The 20,897-nt window shown below is 44.5% G+C and overlaps 1 protein-coding gene and 1 pseudogene across 1 annotated transcript in view; one reads left to right on the plus strand and one right to left on the minus strand.

The window, feature by feature from the left end:
• Positions 1-20,832, minus strand: part of LOC136648579 (coagulation factor V-like) — a gene marked incomplete at its 5' end in the record, with an annotated part of 40,069 nt that extends 19,237 nt beyond the window's left edge. Inside the window, 7 exons of the mRNA XM_066624696.1 lie at positions 8,469-8,680; positions 9,666-9,768; positions 14,222-14,399; positions 15,547-15,712; positions 16,437-16,658; positions 20,307-20,450; positions 20,607-20,832. Coding sequence (XP_066480793.1) covers positions 8,469-8,680; positions 9,666-9,768; positions 14,222-14,399; positions 15,547-15,712; positions 16,437-16,658; positions 20,307-20,450; positions 20,607-20,832 — 1,251 coding nt within the window. The remainder of the gene's footprint in view (positions 1-8,468; positions 8,681-9,665; positions 9,769-14,221; positions 14,400-15,546; positions 15,713-16,436; positions 16,659-20,306; positions 20,451-20,606) is intronic.
• LOC136650837 (5S ribosomal RNA) lies at positions 7,585-7,703 on the plus strand (annotated as a pseudogene).
• Positions 20,833-20,897: the final 65 nt, after the last annotated feature.

The following is a 20,897-nucleotide window of genomic DNA, read 5'->3' on the forward strand; positions in this document are numbered from 1 at the left end:
GAAACAAGAATTATAGCCTGCATCAGACATGTAGTTGTTCTGGGCCAAAACACATAAGTGACATCTGTGGAAGACGTGGAATTTGCAATTATAATCTCATCACAATTTGGGGGTTTCTTTGTGGCAAAAGCTGTGGTAGGTCTTCCTTGTGTACTGCCAATCATCCTTCAGCAGGCTTCTTGTATCCCAGCAGGAACCACAGATGCTTAAAGGGGTGAGATATTCCTCCTGAGGGCTTTCCCTTTTGAGGGAAAAAAGGGCCTGATTCAGAATCATTATATGATTCACTGCTGCCAACTTTCACCAGGACATTTTTTCCCCTCATTCTTAAATTCTTTTAACCATGAAAATAGGTTTCCCCCAAGCTGGGAAACCCTCTACAAAAATGTTGGCTCCCCTTCCCAGCTCCAACAGGGAGGACACCCATGGATTGATTGACAGCAGCACCAATTGATTCCAGTCACCAAGTGCAACCAACCAACCTTGGCTAGAGCCAGGGAGGGGAGCCATCAGGTTACATGCAACACAATCAAGAGGAATCATTCCATGAATCCAAACTGCGGTTGACCAAGCATCCCCTATGTTTTTATCACATGCTTCAAATTATGGTGACTACAATAAGTAAGGCTGTTTTCAGTGAGGGGGAGACATGGGCAAAAAAGAGGAAACTGAGGGGGAAATCTCAGAGTCTACATTTTTGCAAATTTTAAAAGCGAAACTTTCCAAGAAGCTATCCTCTAAGATGCTTCAGCACAAACATTTACACAATAAAATTGACAAAAAACATCTTATTGAGCAACTAGGTAACTCCCAAATGGGCAGTGCTCACCCCATTAACTTGTGTGTCATTGGGTGAAAAATTACTATTGTACAGATTTAGAGACCAATCCTAAATAGTGCATACCAGCTCATCGTTGGCGCGCACTGTTGCAAATGTGCCATAAAGCATGTTGTGGAGAGGCAGGTGGATACATGGGAGAGGCAAGGAGGAGGCATTCTGGGGTGGGGGGGAGATGAAGGTAGAGCGGGGAGAGAGCAGAGAGGAGGCATGCTGGGGGAAGGGAGCCGGGGGGGAGGACGACGGGACCAGTGGAGTCCAGTGTGGCTTGACATGGAGGCTCTTGATCTTGTAGCAGCCCAAGTCTTGCTGCAGAATCGCATAACCCCATTGCAGGCCTACTTTCCTTTCCCTTCTTCTGGGGAGCCACTAGCAGCTGCCCAGTTGTGCTCAGGAAGCCGTGGTTGCCATTTTCAACACTGCAGCAGTCCCGTGCACTGGGCAGCTTAGAACTGGGCTGTTAGTTTGGTGACTCCATCCAGCAACAGAGGAACCAACCACAGGCATATTAACATACATACATAAGACCTTTATTGGCATAGATAATGGAAATACAAAACAACCAAACATTAAACATTCAGAACACACAATAAAATAAAGCACTCGTAATCATCCAATACCCCCTCCCCCCCATTCACCATAATATAGCGGAAGACCCAGAATTCCGTCCTGCCAGAATCCCAGAAACAAAGTTGGCAACCTTATCAAGAGAGTCAGTTTCCTCTATGGAAAGAAGAGTTTGTAATTTAAATGAATCCTCCCAGCCCTGCATTTTGTTCAGCTGTGGAGCCAGATAGATCTTACGAAGGGTATCATGGAGTAGGCAGTAAAAAAATATATGATGTAATGTCTCCACACAATTCCTGTCACAGGTACATCCTCTTTCTGAGTAGGGAATGCCACTAAACCTGCCCGCTAGCAGAGCTGATGGAAAGGCATTGCATCTCGCAAGGGAGAATGCTCTGCGAGCCTGTGGGCACTGCAGATGATAAAGGAAAGAAGCCGGCTTCCCAAAGCTGACTGGGATGTGCGGATGGAGAGGGGAGCAAATGGTGTTAGCTGCATAGAGTAGCTCTTGACGCTCAATATCGAGCAATCTTTCCTTGATAGTCCTGTAGGCTTCGCTTAAACCAATCATACTCAGGCTTGCTGTGTCTAGACCTATCGATTTAAGCTTGGTGAGTAAATCCGCAACCTCCACAGGCAGTACTGGATCAGCCAGAAGCTGGTACATTAGCCCATATGGAGCAGCACTGAAGAGGATTGCAAGCCAAAATTTTACTGATCTCAACCAAGCCAATGTTTTGAGTTTAATAAAACCCACTCCAAGACACATAGCAGAGTATGGAACACATCTGGGAAAACCCAAGATCCTCCGCAGGAAGGATGCCTGTATGCTAAGAACATAAGAACATAAGAACAGCCCCACTGGATCAGGCCATAGGCCCATCTAGTCCAGCTTCCTGTATCTCACAGCGGCCCACCAAATGCCCCAGGGAGCACACCAGATAACAAGAGACCTCGTCCTGGTGCTCTCCCCTACATCTGGCATTCTGACTTAACCCATTCCTAAAATCAGGAGGTTGCGCATACACATCATGGCTTGTACCCCATAATGGATTTTTCCTCCAGAAACTCATCCAATCCCCTTTTAAAGGCGTCTAGGCTAGACGCCAGCACCACATCCTGTGGCAAGGAGTTCCACAGACTAACCACGCGCTGAGTAAAGAAATATTTTCTTTTGTCTGTCCTAACCCGCCCAACACTCAATTTTAGTGGATGTCCCCTGGTTCTGGTATTATGTGAGAGTGTAAAGAGCATCTCCCTATCCACTCTGTCCATCCCCTGCATAATTTTGTATGTCTCAATCATGTCCCCCCTCAAGCGTCTCTTTTCTAGGCTGAAGAGGCCCAAACGCCGTAGCCTTTCCTCATAAGGAAGGTGCCCCAGCCCCGTAATCAGCTTAGTCGCTCTCTTTTGCACCTTTTCCATTTCCACTATGTCTTTTTTGAGATGCGGCGACCAGAACTGGACACAATACTCTAGGTGTGGCCTTACCATCGATTTGTACAACGGCATTATAATATTAGCCGTTTTGTTCTCAATACCCTTCCTAATGATCCCAAGCATAGAATTGGCCTTCTTCACTGCCGCCGCACATTGGGTCGACACTTTCATCGACCTGTCCACCACCACCCCAAGATCTCTCTCCTGATCTGTCACAGACAGCTCAGAACCCATCAGCCTATATCTAAAGTTTTGATTTTTTGCCCCAATGTGCATGACTTTACACTTACTGACATTGAAGCGCATCTGCCATTTTGCTGCCCATTCTGCCAGTCTGGAGAGATCCTTCTGGAGCTCCTCACAATCACTTCTGGTCTTCACCACTCGGAAAAGTTTGGTGTCGTCTGCAAACTTAGCCACTTCACTGCTCAACCCTGTCTCCAGGTCATTTATGAAGAGGTTGAAAAGCACCGGTCCCAGGACAGATCCTTGGGGCACACCGCTTTTCACCTCTCTCCATTGTGAAAATTGCCCATTGACACCCACTCTCTGCTTCCTGGCCTCCAACCAGTTCTCAATCCACGAGAGGACCTGTCCTCTAATTCCCTGACTGTGGAGTTTTTTCAGTAGCCTTTGGTGAGGGACCGTGTCAAATGCCTTCTGAAAGTCCAGATATATAATGTCCACGGGTTCTCCAGCATCCACATGCCTGTTGACCTTTTCAAAGAATTCTATAAGGTTCGTGAGGCAAGACTTACCCTTACAGAAGCCATGCTGACTCTCCCTCAGCAAGGCCTGTTCGTCTATGTGTTTTGAGATCCTATCTTTGATGAGGCATTCCACCATCTTACCCGGTATGGATGTTAGGCTGACCGGCCTATAGTTTCCCGGGTCCCCCCTCTTTCCCTTTTTAAAAATAGGCGTGACATTTGCTATCCTCCAATCTTCTGGTACCGTGGCTGTTTTGAGGGACAAGTTGCATACCTTAGTCAAGAGATCTGCAACTTCATTCTTCAATTCCTTAATAACCCTTGGGTGTATGCCATCAGGGCCCGGTGACTTATTGATCTTTAATTTATCAATGAGGTCTGAAACATCTTCTCTTTTAACCTCTATCTGACTTAACTCCTCGGTTAGGAGGGGCCGTTCGGGCAGCGGTATCTGCCCGAGGTCTTCTGCCGTGAAGACAGATGCAAAGAACTCATTTAATTTCTCTGCCATCTCTAAGTCTCCTTTTATCTCCCCTTTCCCTCCCTCACCATCCAGGGGGCCAACCGCTTCTCTGGCGGGTTTCCTGCTTCTAACATATTTGAAGAAGCTTTTATTATTCCCCTTAATGTTGCTGGCCATGCGTTCCTCATAGTCTCGCTTGGCCTCCCCTATCACCTTCTTACATTTCTTTTGCCACAGTTTATGTTCCTTTTTATTCTCTTCATTAGGGCAAGACTTCCATTTACGGAAGGAAGCTTCCTTGCCCTTCACAGCCTCTCTAACTTGGCTGGTTAGCCATGCGGGCACTCTCCTGGATTTAGTGGAACCCTTCTTTCTTTGCGGTATACACCTCTGCTGGGCCTCTATTACTGTTGTTTTAAGCAGCCTCCATGCACTCTGGAGAGACTGGACTCTTTTTACCCTCCCTTTCAACCTCCTTCTAACCAGCCTCCTCATTTGAGGGAAGTCCGCCCGTCGGAAGTCAAGGGTTTTTGTTAGAGATTTGCTTGGTATTCTTCCCCCAACGTGCACATCAAAACGGATCGCAGCATGATCACTGTTCCCCAATGGCTCAGTAACGTTTACATCTCTAACCAGGTCCTGCGTACCGCACAAAATTAAATCCAGAGTCACCTGTCCTCTGGTGGGCTCCTTGACTAGCTGATCTAAGCCACAGTCATTTAGGAAATCCGGTTAAGGAAATCCGGTTTCCTTATCGTGACCAGAACACAAATTGACCCAGTCAATATGCTCTCAGTTGAATGATTCAAGGCCTTATGCCAGATTGGACAGCCATAAAGAACTTGCGAAAGTACCTTAGCCTTGAATACCTCTAAAGCAGCCGGGACATATCTGTTACCTTGGCTAAAAAAAACCGGGAAATTGCAAGGGATGAGATTTTTGATGCATTTAGGACTGCATTACGGTGAGAAACCCACGAATGCTTATAGTGGAAATTAATGCCTAAATATCTGAATGTCTTTACCTGTTCCATTTTGTTGCCCATAAATGACCATTTAAATGGTTTCCAATTGTTGGCAAACACCATGATTTTAGATTTAGAGTAGTTAATCTGTAACTTGTTGGATGTAAAATACTCTATAGATTGATTGAGTAGACGTTTTAAGCCAATTCTTGTTCGAGAAATAAGAGCCGCATCATCCGCATACAGTAATAGCGGCACTGGATGGGACCCAAGTATCGGGCAGTGACTATCCACTGTCTTCAAGGCTGGGGCTAAATCATTCAGGAACAGGTTAAATAGCATGGGAGCCAAAATGCATCCCTGCTTAACCCCTTTGTTTATAGCAATGGGGTGTGTGAGGCTACCACTCCTGGTATATCTAACTTTACATGATGTGTTAGAATATAAGATCTTAATTAACATCAATAGTCTTTTATCAATCCCCATGCTGGCTAATTTAGACCAAAGAAGATCTCTATCAATGGAATCAAACGCAGCTCTTAGATCAAGGAAAGCCACATAGAGTCTTGCCTTGGCTTTCTTAATCTGTTTATAGACTGGGTGAGATAAAATTAAACAGTTATCCATTGTTGATTTGCCCCGACAAAATCCTGATTGCTCAGGACCTAGGATATCCTTAGAGTTGGTCCAGGTAAAAAGCTTATTATTTAGGTATTTAGCATAAATTTTGCCTATTACAGAGAGCAAGCTGATAGGCCGGTAATTCGCAGGGAGATTAGGGTCACCCTTTTTAAAAACTGGGATGATTGTTGCCGAGACCCAATCTTTGGGAACTAAGCCAGTCCTATTGATCGTTGTGAAGAGGGGTGCAAGCAAGCGAGCCCACCACTCAGGGTCACATTTTAAAAGTTCAGGAGGTATTAGATCCGGTCCGGCAGCTTTCCCTGATTTCAACTGATCTATTATCTGTATGATCTCCATTGGCATCACAGGGGGCCAGGTAGGTAGATCAGATGAATTGAAGTCGAGTTGGGTATCTGGGGCAGGCATATTAACAATTGGCCATCCCAAGAAGGTGGGGTTCTCCCCAAGACTATTGGCTGCAGGCCGCTCTAGCTGGAATCGGGGAAGAGAGCCAGTGGGAGCTGATGTCATTTCAGCCAAAAAGGTCAGGGACACTCTCTGTAGCTCAAGGAGCAGTAAGGACTGGATCAATCAGGAGCTCAAATAAAGATATGAGTGGGGTTTTGATAAGGGTTTTGGGAACAGACACACCTTTATTTTTAAATAAGTTCACTGCCTTGCTACCTGCTACAAACACTCTGAAATAACTTTTTGACAGTGCATTTACTATGTCTATGCTGTGTATTTTAAAGAAGCACTAGGTGGTAGAGGAGACGAGGAGGCAACAATCCTCTTCCTGATGGCTCTCCTGCTTTGTAGCAGCCCTTATTTCCTCCTTCAGCACTGCCACTGCAATTTTTGGCAGCAGCACTGGAGGAGAAAATAAGCCACCCTTCCCCCATCCTCCTCTTGCTTGCTTGAGCAAAAAAGAGGGGCAGGCCAGGGGGATCCACTTGCCTCCTCCCTCACACCGCTGCTGCTGCTTGAAGCCACAGCCTCAGTGGGCTGCACCTGCCAGGAAGAGAGGAGATGAATATTCAGAGAGAAGTGACACTGCCTGGACATAGATCCTAAGTACTGGACTCAGACCTGGATGGACTTTGCATCAGTCTGAATCTTGGCTGGTAGGGAAACAAGTCTAGTTAGGGCCAGCTGGATGAGATTGTCTTCTATCCCTTCATGTTGTTTTAGGGTTTTTGTCCTAGTTTGTACTTTGCTTTTTATTTGTTTATTGGATCCTAATCTAAACTAACTAGAAAAAGTTTATTCTTGCTGTTGACCTACATCAGCTTCTGAGTAACTTCTTTTCTGGCATTTCCCACCCATGCCAGTAGCACTTCCATACTAGGGGCTGCTGTTCCACTCACTTACATACTCACAAATTGCATAGTATTCTTACATATATAGACAGAGAGAAACAAATGGAAATGTTTATCTGCTCCCCTAGGCAGATGTAAAGATATATAGGAAGATATAAAGGAAGAGGCAATGATTTCATGGAAAGTGAAAGAAAGGGGAGAGATTTGGAAGAAAGAAAACAATGGCAGCGTGATTTTAACAGAAAGAAAGGAAAAGGAGAAGGAAGAAAGGAGCATGAGGTGTAGTTTCAGGCAGCAAAATGTGCTAGGATGACCCTGGACTTAATCGTACGTGGCAGTGTTTCTCAAACTGTGGGTTGGGACCAACTAGGTGGGTCGCAAGCCAATTTCAGGTGGGTCCCCATTAATTTCAATATTTATTTTTAATATATTAGACTTGATGCTACCATGGTATGTGACTGTATTTGGGAACCTGTACAGACTTATACTTTTAACAAGCTACTACGTATAATCTTTTTACAATGATAGCCAGTGGGACTTACTCCTGGTTAAGTGTGGGTAGGATTGCAGCCTAGGATTGTTAAAAATTTTCCTGCTTGATGATGTCACTTCCGGTCATGACATCACATCAAGTGGGTCCTGACAGATACTCATTTTTTAAAAGTGGGTCTGTTACCTTGTAGATGCCCGATCTCATCTGAACTCGGAAACTAAGCAGGGTCAGGCCTGGTTAGTACTTGGATGGGAGACTGCCTGGGAATACCGGGTGCTGTAGGCTTATACTGCACTTGCTCCCAGTGTGGAAGGGATTATCGCTCCCAAATTGGCCTTTTCAGCCACACTAGACGCTGTTCCAGAACCACCATTCAGACCGCGATACCATAGTCTTTCGAGACTGAAGGCTGCCAACAAGGGAAGGCTTATATACCATAGTCTTTCGAGACTGAAGGTTGTCAACCAACCAAAAGTGGGTCCCAGTGCTGAATGTGTGAGAACCTCTGCTATGTGGTGGCCAGAACACAGGAGATGGTATAGATGTTACTGAACCAACAGAGAACAGTGACTATAGCATTTTACAACTCAGCACATATGTAAGTGGGAAATTGCCAAGGAAGTTCATCACAAATACTTTTGACTTCAAAAGACAGAACTTCTTCTGTGGAGGACATTGAATGACTATTCAACAAAGGGTAGGCAGTGGAGGAAGACTAAATGCATGCAGGCTCACCACCACAACCAGTTTACTGCACCCCCCAATCCACTACCTGTACATCTTTGTCCCTGAACCCCTACATGCATCCTGAAATCATTAGCTTACATCTGGTGGTGCTAAGCAGTTTTAGTCTGCAGGTGTAGCAACTTCTGCACTACATCTTAAGACTGTTGGACTTTAAGATTATAACACCATGGCCAATCCCCCTCCCCCGGCCTCACACTTTTGCTTTGCTTAACATCCAGCCTGACAAAGAATTATGGAAATTTGAAAGCGTGCTGCTCTAATAAAGGTATTACTAGACGGTGGTTTTTGAATTACTGATAGTACCTGTATCCCCTTCTTGTCGAGTGCCTTGCGCTTACAAATCAGAAGGGGTCCAATCAGTCCAGAGGCAATATCTCTTGTAACATCCACAGCACTATGGTAAGATCTGGTGACACACTCAGCATCCTCTGTCGTGGGTTCATCAGTGTCAAGTACAGACCACTTATACGTGTAGGTTTCTCCGGGTTGGACTGCTTTACCATGAGTGCTGTTCTCTGAAGTTAACATAAAAGGAATAAGATCATACAGAAAATGGAAGCCAGTTACTCTATAGAGCGAGAAGACTTTGGATGAATCTAACTTGCAACCCAATCTACTGCCATTCCCTGTGTGACGATGCAGTGCTGCCAAAACTGCGTCTGCAGAATCCTACAGGGGAGTTTCAGCCTCAGGAGGTCTCCTTGGGGTAAGGGAGCAGTTATTATCTTCCCACAGGATAAGTCCTACTGGCTTGGCGCATCAACCTGAACCTGCACCAGTGATATGAAAGGCACGAGTTTGCGTTGACCTATGAAGGCGGATCAGGCCCAACAAGGAGGGGGTCAGGATTTGGTGAGTGTGGCTGCTGCCAAACCCGCCCCCTTCCCAGGCCTGATCTGCTCTCCTCCCAGCTACTTTTGCACACTAGAATAATTTATTGAACAACATCTGTATTCATACAACGCATGACCCTCAGTTTGTCATTTAGCAGATGAGCAATAGAGCGGAAACTCTCATCAGGGCCCAATCTTATCCAACTTTCTAGTACCATTGAGCTGCAATGCAGCACCCAAATTAACATTTGCTCCCTTCCCTTGAGGAGGCCTCTGTGACTGCTCCCTCACCACCAGATGCAGCACATGCCCCGTTTGCATGGCTGCATCAGTGCTGAAAAGTGGGATAGGATTGGGCCCTCAGGCTCACTTCCATGCCCTCTCCCACTGTTAACTGTCCTGCTAATTCTGCCTGCTTTCCATGCATGTTCGTAGTATGTCTGGCTGCTACATGCTCTGTAATTATCTTAGAAGCCCGCCTAGAAGGATTATCGTTTTATTAAAGCCACGCAAGAAAGATAAATATGCATAAGGTTGCAATCCTATGCAGTTTCCTGGGAGTAAGCCCCATTGAACGCAATGTGACTTATTTTTGAGTAGACATGCATAGGAATGAGCAGTAAGAACAGCAGAAAAAGAATCTAAGTAAGAAATATTAATAACTGACCTTTGGAATCTGAAGGATAAACAGCTCCTTCTGCTGCCTTTGAAAGTGTTACTCCATGCACATAAATACTATAGGGTCGACTGGCCATATTTTTGAAGGTGATCTGTTTGAAATGCAAATAGCCATGAGCTCAACAACAATGCTAGTTTTTATACCAGGATTTTAGAATTATGTTGCAGCACTTTTAAACACAAGCAGACTGTTATCAAGGAAAGCACCATTGCTGTTATCACATTTGTTTCGGTAAAAGACCTTCACTGCTCTTGGAGAGACCAAGGGCCCAATCCTATCTGACTTTCCAGCTCCAGTGTAGCCACAGTGCAGCTCTGTGGTAAGGGAACACATGTTCCCATACCTTGAGAAGGTGCCAGTGACTGCCGCTCCACCACAGCCTGCAGTCCTATCCATTCTTACCAGGGAGTAATCCCCATTGAATATAATGGAGCTTATTTCTGAGTAAACATGCATAGGATTGGGTTCTTGTGCACTTTAATTAGCGCTGGGAATGTAAAGAGTACCTGTTTTTCTATTTTAGATTTTACTGTATATTGTCTAAAAAAGGGGAACAGCCATTATTCTTTGTTGGAGAAGCTTAGCATGCATCCTGAATCAGTGTGTAGCAGCTGTGAATATGCCAGTAATTAAGTTTGTAATACTCTTCCTAAACTTCATTTTCAACTCCAAACTTCTGGGCTCTTACAATATGTCTAGCTCAGTGTTTCTCAATCTTTTTGGAGACCATAGAGGCTGCTGCCTGGTTTATAGATGCCAAGGGGTATGGCTATAATGGTGATTGGGCAGCAGTGCTCTTCCTCCACATAGCAGCTTGTTTAACCCTTGATGGACATAGCCTCACCTGCTCTGCCAGTTTCACAATGCAAGTTCTGGAGAACTCAAAAGCTTGCCTGAAACTGTGGGCCAAATTACATGTTTATTATTTATTTATTTGTGAATTTATATATTGTACCACCTTTCTCATCCTCAGATTTATCTTCACGTATTACATACTATGATTAATGTGTGTATGAGAGAGATCCTCTTCCCCTTTCTTTCTGAACAAATAGCATGAGGGCATACAAAGCCCAAAATCTAGCAGAGAGTAGGGCATCTTGAGAACTTAGAATCTTGAGAATCCTATCCCCTGTGAAATATTTATAGCTTTGAGGGGAAAAAAAAAGCCAGCTTTTTGGTCTTTGGAACTACATTTGGATCATATAAGATAGCAATATTGTTTGTACCTATCCTATCCTACTGTCTCCCTATTCTACTGCCCCTAGAGCTGTTTTTACTTTAAAAAACACAGGTGTGACCTAGCTTAACTTGCAACAGCTGAAATCTAATAGCACAATAAAGAGTTTCAAAGGGCTCTAGATTATTAAAGGTAGGAAATAGGAATGCTGTGCTATGGCACATCCAGGGAAAACAATTACACATCAGGCAAAGTTTCTATTTTCTTTTTTAAAAACAGCATGCCAAGTAAATACAATCCAGCACAACTTCAAAGCCTCCCATCCTTTACAGTGGCATCACTGGGGGGAGGGGCAGGCTGCACTGGGTAATGCACATGGGGCGGGGTGACACACAAAAAAAATTTAAAATTTTTAAAATCTTGGTATTTTTGAATAATACTATCATCTTATATGTCATTAGAAGTATGATTTCATGCAGAATGCAATGAAACAAACCACATTGAAATATCTCTAGTCTATCAAAAGTTATAGCTAAAAAACCAGCTGGGTGGGGCAATGGTGCATCGTCACACCTGCCCACTGCATTGCCCTGCCCACTGCATGGGAGAAGGTCCATCATGGGGCTGACGCGCCAGCCTCCTGTACCAGGAGATGCAAAACCAAGTGATGCCACTGATCCTTTATAAAAATAATGGTCCAAGAATTACACATGTGGAACTTCTAAATATTTGGTCAATTAGATCAATAGTTGCACAGGAAAATTATGTGCATAGGCTTATACAGGGCTTTTTTTCTAATGGAACGCGGGGGGGGGGGGGGGGGGGGGGGACGGAGTTCCGGCACCTTTTTGCAGGGGCCCCTCCCCTTTGGAGGCATTCCAGGAGGGGGGGAGCAAAATAGAGGCATTCGCTGGGTGGGTGCTGGGGGGTGCAGGGTGGGTGGGTGCCTGGCCCCTGCCTGACCGCACAACGACCCCCTCCTGCCCCGATCTCCAAGCTCTCGCCTGAGCCCAGCCCACCTCCCCTCCCCACGCGCTCTGCTTCCCCGCGCAACTTCCAAGCCGGTGGAGGGCGTGGGGGACACGCGCCGATGCCGAGGAGGAGGATGGACAGCCAGGGAGACGGGCTGCGGCACCCACGGAACGCCCAGGTACTGGCTTGGCGGAGGAGGAGGGGAAGGAAGCTGGCTGGTGCAGCCCCCGTGCCAATCTGCAGCGCAAGCCTAGACATGTCTACTCAGAAGAATGTCTCATTGTGCTCAATGGGGCTTGCTCCTGGGAAAGGGTGCATAGCCTTGCAGCGTGAGAGCCCAAGCATGTCTACTCAGAAGTAAGTTTCTTTGTGTTCAATGAGGCTTACTCCCAGGAAAGTGTCATAGCTTTGCAGCCTGAGTAGACAGGCAGAAGAAGGGCTCTGTGGCTGCAGTCCTCTCCACACTTTCCTGGGAGGAAGCTCCACTGCCTCTAATGGGACTGACTTCTGAGTAGCCATAGGCTTTGGCTCTGAGGCTGCAGTCCTCTCCACACTTTCCTGGGAGGAAGCCCCATTGACTCTAATGGGACTGACTTCTGAGTAGACAGGCACAGGATTGGGCTCTGAGGCTGCCATCCTATCCACAGTAAGCCCCATTCACTAAAGTGGACTTCTGAGTAGACATGCATAGGATTGGGCTCTTAGGCTGTGTAATGGAAGATCAGAAGATCATCAGGTGGATGATGTGGTGTTGACAGTGATCCCATGTTTTGACAGCTGTTTGACAGCTCTGGGAAGGGCAGGGCTGGCTCCACAGCTGTAATCAATCAAGGCCAATGGAGACTCTGATGGACACCTGAGCTTCATTTGACCTTGATGAGACTTTGAATGGACTGAAGAGATGGCTCAGCTGAGCCTAACTTGGACTTCTCACAGCTGAGCTGGATTTGGATTTAACAAGGGGCTGCAGGATAAAAGGCAGCTTCAGAAGGAGCAAAGGGCTGGCCAAGCAGGATGCTGACCCAGCCGGAAGCCGACCAAGAGGGCTACCTGACCCAGACCTACAGGAAGAGAGGACTGCCAGGACCCTGCTGGAGGAGACACACTGCTGGAGAGGAGGAACTCTACTGCAGAAGACTGGACTGTGTTTTGGAGACGGATTGGACTTGGAGGCTTCAGACGTTACCCCCGGAGTTAAGTGGAGTTTTGGGGAGGGAAAGCCTCTGGGCAAGGGGACTTGCAGGGAGTGGCTGTGTTTGTAGCAATAAATTCTTGTTATTTGCTATAGATAAGGAGTTCTGTGTTCATTCCATTGCACACTGCAGCTGTGCTTCTTGGAAAAGGAGGGTGTTAATTAGCCAAAAAGCGGGCATTAAAAGGGAGTTGGGATATTTGGATGGGACAAATTGCCGTGGTCGGCAGGAGTCGAGAATTTGGCAGAACAGGCTGCAATCCTAGGCACTTTCCTGGGAGTTAGCTCCATTGACTAGAATGAGAGTTACTTCAGAGTAGACATACCTAGGATTGGGCTCTTAATCCTGACAGATATATATCTGCACCGTTTTCACATGCTAAGGGCAGGTGAAAAGGGATTCTCTGTGTGTACAACGTGCTGTCCAGCCTTGTCAGAGATCCTCCTCATCCTTGTCCTACAAGCATGCCCTCCACCAGCCAGCATTTGCAGCTCCTCTCCAGCAATGCACAGCAGCTGCTCAGGGCAGCAGAGAACATGCAATTGCATGCCAAGTGCCTTCCCAAAGACACATAGTATTCTGACACCTGAATTAAACCATATTTAATAGCTTGTTTGCAAACGTAGCTGTTTCTGTGTGCACCTAAGGACCCCTCTCGTGTAAGACTTCCTTTTTTGTCCTTACTCCCACAGTTGCTTAGAGTAATTTTATTACATGGAACTCATGTAAGCCATTTTCCGGAATCCATTCACTGCTTCCTCTCCTCGAAGTAGTGCCACACTACATACTACACGCTACAAGTGCACCTGTACAGTATTTTTCCCCATGTGTAGAAAAAGTAGCTAGGGGGAAGGGGATGTGGAGATTGACAGCCCAATCCTATGCATGTCTACTCAGAAGTAAGTTCATCTTTAGGGGGGAAGCACATAAAAAATATTTTATTTCTCCAATAAAAAATGGTTTATAAATAAATAAATAAATAAATAAGTTGTGAGTTCCTGCACCTTTTTATTTACAAAAAAAGCACTGGGCTTATATCAACATAGAGCTACACTAGAGACATATAGTAAATATGAATAATGAGTAATTTTGGTTACCCAACAGTATATCAAATAGAAGCCCTACTATTATACCTGAAAGCACTAGCAGAATATTGCAATATGTACATTTAAAATTCTCTTAATTTGATCTTCATCACTTACCGTAACCGTATCCATGACTTCAGCTCTGATAACAGGTCCAAGAATTCCAACTTCTTTGGGACGAGTGATTTCTGCACGTTTGCTGAAGGTGGCATCTTTATACTGCTTGAAGACAGCTTTTTTATACTTCTTGCCAATGATATTTGAAAAACTGTCCAGATGCTGAACTCTATATTCTCTTTAAAGACAAGGAAAGAAAACATAAAGTAGGCCTCAGTAAAATCTACTCTGTAGGGAGATGTGCTCCCAAAAACCATAAAAGCCTCTGTAGCTGAAAACAAATCTTTTTACTCCATAAAACAAAATGATTTATATCCACTGTGGTAATCTGAAGAAACCACAAAGACAGGGTTGTGCAAAATCTTTCATGTGAGCATATGTATAGAGAAGCAAAAAGAGTTCTGTACATGTTACCAAGCTGCTGGAAAGCTGGCATTCCAGCCCCCCCTTTTTTTGTAAAGCCATTTCAGTTTGGAATAGGTCTCAAAATGGAGAGTCTGGATAAGTTTTGCGGCTCATTCTGTCGCTTCCACCTAGTGTGCGAGTGTGACTTTGTTTGATGCCTTAGGACAGGTCATCCCCATCTCTGTTAAAAACACACTGACTGGGAAGGTTTAATAAAACAGCAATACTGCACAAGTATTTCCAAAATATTGTTCTCATGCATCCCTAAAACTTCTCATTATTATTTGTACAATCCTGAGTTATTGGGTATCTCTTCTGGCCTGTTCCAGATGAATTTTGTCTGGGACATTCTGGGTTGTGTCACTCTTGCACAAGAGGTACATTAAAACAACGCAAACCGTCAATCTCAAAACAAAAATGACATCAAGTTCAATTTATTGTACTCATTCAGCATAGCAGAACCACAGCATTTATGGAGAAACTGAACTGATAAGAGCTTGAAAGAAAGAAAGAAAGAAAGAGAAAGAAAGAAAGAAAGTTTCAGTAGTTATACGCAGTTCTGCCATACCTGGGACATTTCCTAAGTATCCAATACTTCTGTCCCTACTTTGTTTTCCTTGTCTCACAGAGAAGGAGTATTTTTTCCTTTCCATAGAGATATGGAGATTTAAAGAACCAAGAATGTAGACTGCACTGCTTGCTCCTGAAGGTAGGGGGACTACAGACCATGTTTCTAATGCAGAACCAAGGCCTGAAATTAATTAAGCAGGGCAGAGTTGCAATGTTTTAACAGCATACTCCTATGCATATTTACTCAAAAGTAAGTCCCACTAAGCTCAATCAAACTCATTTCCAAGTAAGTGAGTGTAAAATCATGAGAGCCAGGCTCACTACAACTCTCAACCAAAATACTGTCTTACCGATCAATGTTCTCAGGAATTTCTGGTGCATAATCCCAAACAATTTCTTCTGCAGCTATGAAATAATCCCAGTTATTAATCATTCGCTGTTCTTTTAGTCTTAATTTACTTGTTAAGGTGTCTGCATTTCCACAGTCTTCTATGTTGAGATAACCATACATTCCAGCTAATTTGAAAACACAAGGCAGAAGAAAGAAAATGACTGTTAAGAAACAGAATGAGAAAGTGTCATGCTATCTTTCAGACCGGCCAGATGAAAATTAAGGTGTTCATTTTAAATTTTGAATACTCAAAGAGGCCTACAAAAGACGTCAATCTTTCTTCTGTCCATCTGGCGTTCACAGTCCTTCCATCAAGTCCACTAGAAAGTAATCCATGAAGCATTTGCTACCGTTCTAGGCAAGGCCAGCCCAGTACTTCACACAAGGGTTCCCTGCTGATGATGGGCCATTTATAGTTCGGCACCAGCACACACAGGATCATATTTCAGGTTGGCTCATGCCACCAACCCACATAAAACATGATTGTAGTTGCAGATATTTCTTGTTGCTCTATGGTCACTTTGCAAACTGCAGTTTTAACCTATGTGTTATTCTTTTCTCCTAGTGCTTCTTTCACAGCTGTGGGTGCAATCCTAACCAACTCTCCAGCACTGAGCTAGCCACAATGCAGGCCCAAGGTAAGGTAACAAGCATGCCCTTACCTTGAGGAGGCCCCCTTGACTGCCTCCCCACTGCAGGGTGCCGTGCACGCCACATTGGCACAGCTATCTCAGAGCTGGAAAGTTGGTTAGGATTGCACCCTAAGATGATTTTGGGAATTCTGTACGTTTCCTTATAAGAGAAAAAGGCTTGTCTGCATAAATGCTTGCAAAATAACGATTGCCTTGCCTTGCAGATGCTTTTGGACCAGAGAAGATATCAGCCACTTTCCCGTCTGGCTCACGGTCATGTTTGCTGTTGCAGATGCACCTCCCACAAGGCTGACCGTTGATATTCTCTGGCGGTTTTGCTCCAGAGTTTGTCCATTGAAATGAATGGAGAAGATCTCTGGTGTAGAGCTCATCCCTATCAAATGCCAGCTTATGTGTTCATAAGCACAGGCCTGAACATCTGAAAAAAGAACAGCAGGATCAGAGTGTTGTTGAACAGTCTTTAAAAAAAATCACAAAGTGTTTGTTGAAGAAAGCAGTGCAATTGCAAGCCAAATATTATTCCTTTTTTTTAAAATTACCCAGGGTGGAATGAAGTAGAAGGACCTTATTCATGGAGTCTTTCTCTTTTCTTTAACAGATGGCCTTGAGAGAGATAGAATTCATAATATGGAATTTATGACTTATGATTTGAAGCAGAACCTGTAGCCTTAAGTTAGAAAGCACTTAGCTTGGCCAAAGCTATTACTCTTAGAGATGGTTGGCATTGCAAATATTCTTTATGTAAACAGAGCACTGAGAGACTGAAAATATACTTAAGGGATAGGGAAGACTAGATAAAGTTAGATGCTTCAAATGCCACCCAATTAAACCTAAATGTAAACAAAGTACAGGTGGAGCCTATTTATCTGCATTAGTTCCATTCCATGACTCGGTGCAATTAACAAAAAACATGCTATGCTAAATTCCATAGGGATATGCAAGTACACTGCAGCCTGACACTTCCTGATGGAAGGAAACTAAGGCAGCTGTTATCAATCCCCTCCCCTCAATACTCAGCCCTCCCAGCTGCCCGGCTTCTTTCACATGGGATGCTGATCTTTTAAGAGTCCAGCCGTATGCATTTCTACTCAGAAATAAGCCCCATTCCAGTCAATGGGGCTTAGTCCCAGGAAAGCATGGAGAGGATTGTAGGCTATCTCTCATGCTTTGCTTGGTGGGAAGGCTTGCTTGTGTCTGTGATAGCCTGCACCATGGGGGGGTTGCTTAAGAATATAAGAACAGCCCCACTGGATCAGGCCATAGGCCCATCTAGTCCAGCTTCCTGTATCTCACAGCGGCCCACCAAATGCCCCAGGGAGCACACCAGATAACAAGAGACCTCATCCTGGTGCTCTCCCCTACATCTGGCATTCTGACTTAACCCATTCCTAAAATCAGGAGGTTGCGCATACACATCATCGCTTGTACCCCATAATGGATTTTTCCTCCAGAAACTCGTCCAATCCCCTTTTAAAGGCGTCTAGGCTAGACGCCAGCACCACATCCTGTGGCAAGGAGTTCCACAGACCGACCACACGCTGAGTAAAGAAATATTTTCTTTTGTCTGTCCTAACCCGCCCAACACTCAATTTTAGTGGATGTCCCCTGGTTCTGGTATTATGTGAGAGTGTAAAGAGCATCTCCCTATCCACTCTGTCCATCCCCTGCATAATTTTGTATGTCTCAATCATGTCCCCCCTCAAGCGTCTCTTTTCTAGGCTGAAGAGGCCCAAACACCGTAGCCTTTCCTCATAAGAAAGGTGCCCCAGCCCCGTAATCATCTTAGTTGCTCTCTTTTGCACCTTTTCCATTTCCAGCTTGTGTCTGTGATTGCCTGCACCATTGCAATGAGGGAGGAATTTGGCAAACACTCCCTGGGTTTGTTAAAGCAATCCCCTCTGTTGCTACCACACCTGTCCCTGTGTGAGTGAGAGTGAGTAAGTGAGCTCCACCTTGCTGCACGTGTTCTGGCTACAGAGATTTTCAGCCCCCCCCCCTTCAGCCTCTTTGCTGGCTCAGGGGCTCCAGGAGTGTTACTGTTCCTTTACAAGGGAAACCTCTTCCAGGGCTATTTCCCTGCCTGGGCAAGGCAGAGCCTTTTTGCAGTGTTTTGGGCTGTCTGGAAACGGAGCAGAGGCCAGCGCAGGGCAGAGGTGTGTGTGACTTTTGGTTCCCCCACCCCATTCGAGTTGAGAGAAATCTGCAGATAAAAAATCCATGGATAAATAGGCTGCACTTGCAGTAAAGAATGGTAAAAGCTCACACTTTAAGGCACATGCTTAGTTAGCACATTAATAATAACTGACATGCCTTGCATAGTTAATACACTCTTTTGCATGTACATGGGATGCATGTATAGAGTGGGGGAACATCAAAGACTAATATGTTGTAGGCGGTTGGGTAAGAAAGTAACCCCCTAGTAATTCAGTCAGTGATGAACGGGGGAGGGATTTTGACCGGAAAAGGACTATAAATTATGTACTCTGTTGTAGCTTCAAGGAGCTGGTTGTAACTAGCATTGTCATCTGGATCACTCCCTTTACTGCAGTAAAGATTCAAATTATTATTGGCAATAAGGCTTGTGTGGTTTATATCATTTTGCTCTGAGCTGTTTCTAACAGCCTACAGTGGTTACCTATTATTTTCATAAAAACGTAATTATTATCAAATGACAATAACAAATAACAGCCTTGAGACTCAGTACCCCAGGGTACTGAGGTATCCACCTCACCAAAAGGAAATTATTTACAATTCTAAATGGTCAAAGCCAATTGACAGAAGCAAATTGGTGTTCTGAGAATGCACATGAAAGGGATCAGTGGTGTAGGGCAGGTGATTAAAATCATTCTCTTTTGCTTAGTCAGGTATCCAGCTCAGCTCATATTTACAGCTTCATTCTTCAGTACCCAAAATACAGTCATTACAATTAAACTCAGAAGATATATATATTTTAAGCAGGAGAGATCTAGTAATGGCTATTAGCCATGTTATAGCTCAATGAAATCTCTAAAGTTAAATATTTCTTTAGAGACAATATACTTATGATTACTAGATGCTAGAGACAAACAGCATTGAATGATGATGACTTTCATGCATGCTTGTGAGTTTGCATTTGGCTAGTTCATGCTAGAAACAGTATGCTGAGTTAGATGGATCTTGAGCTGATTTAGCAAGGCAATCCCATGTTCTTAAAGCATTCAGATTAAATTAAGAATTTAATTTGGCACTTTTACATGCAAATTGAACTGCAAACTGGGTTCATGTAAAGAAAACCCCATGACCACTTCATGTCAAGTTCAGCTCATATTCTCACAACCCACATTTTTGATATGTCAGTTTGGCCCTCTGATTTGATTCTAACTATCCAGAATGTGAATCTACTTTAAAAAAACTTTCCTATCCTCGGCAGCAGTGTGACCCTGGGGATCGTGTTGCTGCCTTCCCCCCTTCCCCATCTCTTGAAAGGGGCAGGGAGAAGTGCTTCCCTGGCTGGTGGGTCATGACGCACCAGTTTGGGAACCACTGGTGTAGTGGTTTGGGCGATGGACTTGGGCCTGGTAGATTCAGGATCAAAGCCTTGCTCAGCCATGAAGCTTCCTTGGTGACCTTGAGCTAGTCGCTATCTCTCAGCCTAACCTACCTCACAGGGTTGTTGTGAGGACATAAGGACGGAAGGAATTATGGACACTAGTCTACCCTGAGCTCCTTCGATGAAGAACAGTATAAAATGTAAAAAAATAAATACACCACCATGACTGATCCACATAGTGTGGTTTGCAGTAAAGTGTATAAACCCCAATGTTGTGCATAGTGATGCGTGTGCATAGTTCAATCATTAGAAAGCAAAGAAAGGAGTGCAACGTGAGTTTCAGCTCAATGTGCAAATCAGGGACTTCTGGATCCCCTCTCTGGCAAGACCTTGACTTCCATGATCACTAGAACTAATGAAGGTGCATAAATCTCATTTCGTACAAGTTAGTAGAAGTAGGAAAAGCAGGTGTATGAGCCAGTCTTTGTAACTATGGGGATTTGTTCTTGATACATGTTACACAAGCATATGTAGTACCTGGTAGTGTTCCATTAGCATAACCATTAATTGCGTACATGAGGGAGGTATCTTTTTTCCAGTTTTTGCTTTCATCAAACACAGCAAACATCAACACGTATTCCCTGTCAAACAACTTCTGTGTCCCATTTTCATTCAAGCTTCCTGAAAAGAAGAATAGGATATTTCAGACATCAGCAAAAAATAAAGCTGTTAATCAAAAAAGACCCAAACAATGACTGCAGTAAGTTCCTCTGCTTGGAAACATACTTTAAGTTTTTACTTTCTAATGTCTTTCCCGCAATTTCTTTATTGTATTACCTTTTTTACATATCAGCAAGGCACCAATAAGGCCAGAATTAAAGTCCTGCACCATGTTTACATGGGAGTAGTAGGCATAGGTGAGGCAGGGAGGATCTGCCTTTCTAGGCCCACTTTCTTCAGTGATCTCCCACACATATGTGTACATTTGGCCTGAAGGCACAGCATCATCCAGTTTTTCCACAGGCGATGTCCTGTCAGAATATGAGGAACCTTCAGTAGCAGAAATCAGAACAGAGAGAGGAAATTGTAAGAATTTATTATTGATAAACAAATATCACATGCGCCCAG

This window comes from Tiliqua scincoides, chromosome 4 (genome assembly GCF_035046505.1).
Source record: "Tiliqua scincoides isolate rTilSci1 chromosome 4, rTilSci1.hap2, whole genome shotgun sequence".
In the NCBI taxonomy this organism is placed as follows: domain Eukaryota; kingdom Metazoa; phylum Chordata; class Lepidosauria; order Squamata; family Scincidae; genus Tiliqua; species Tiliqua scincoides.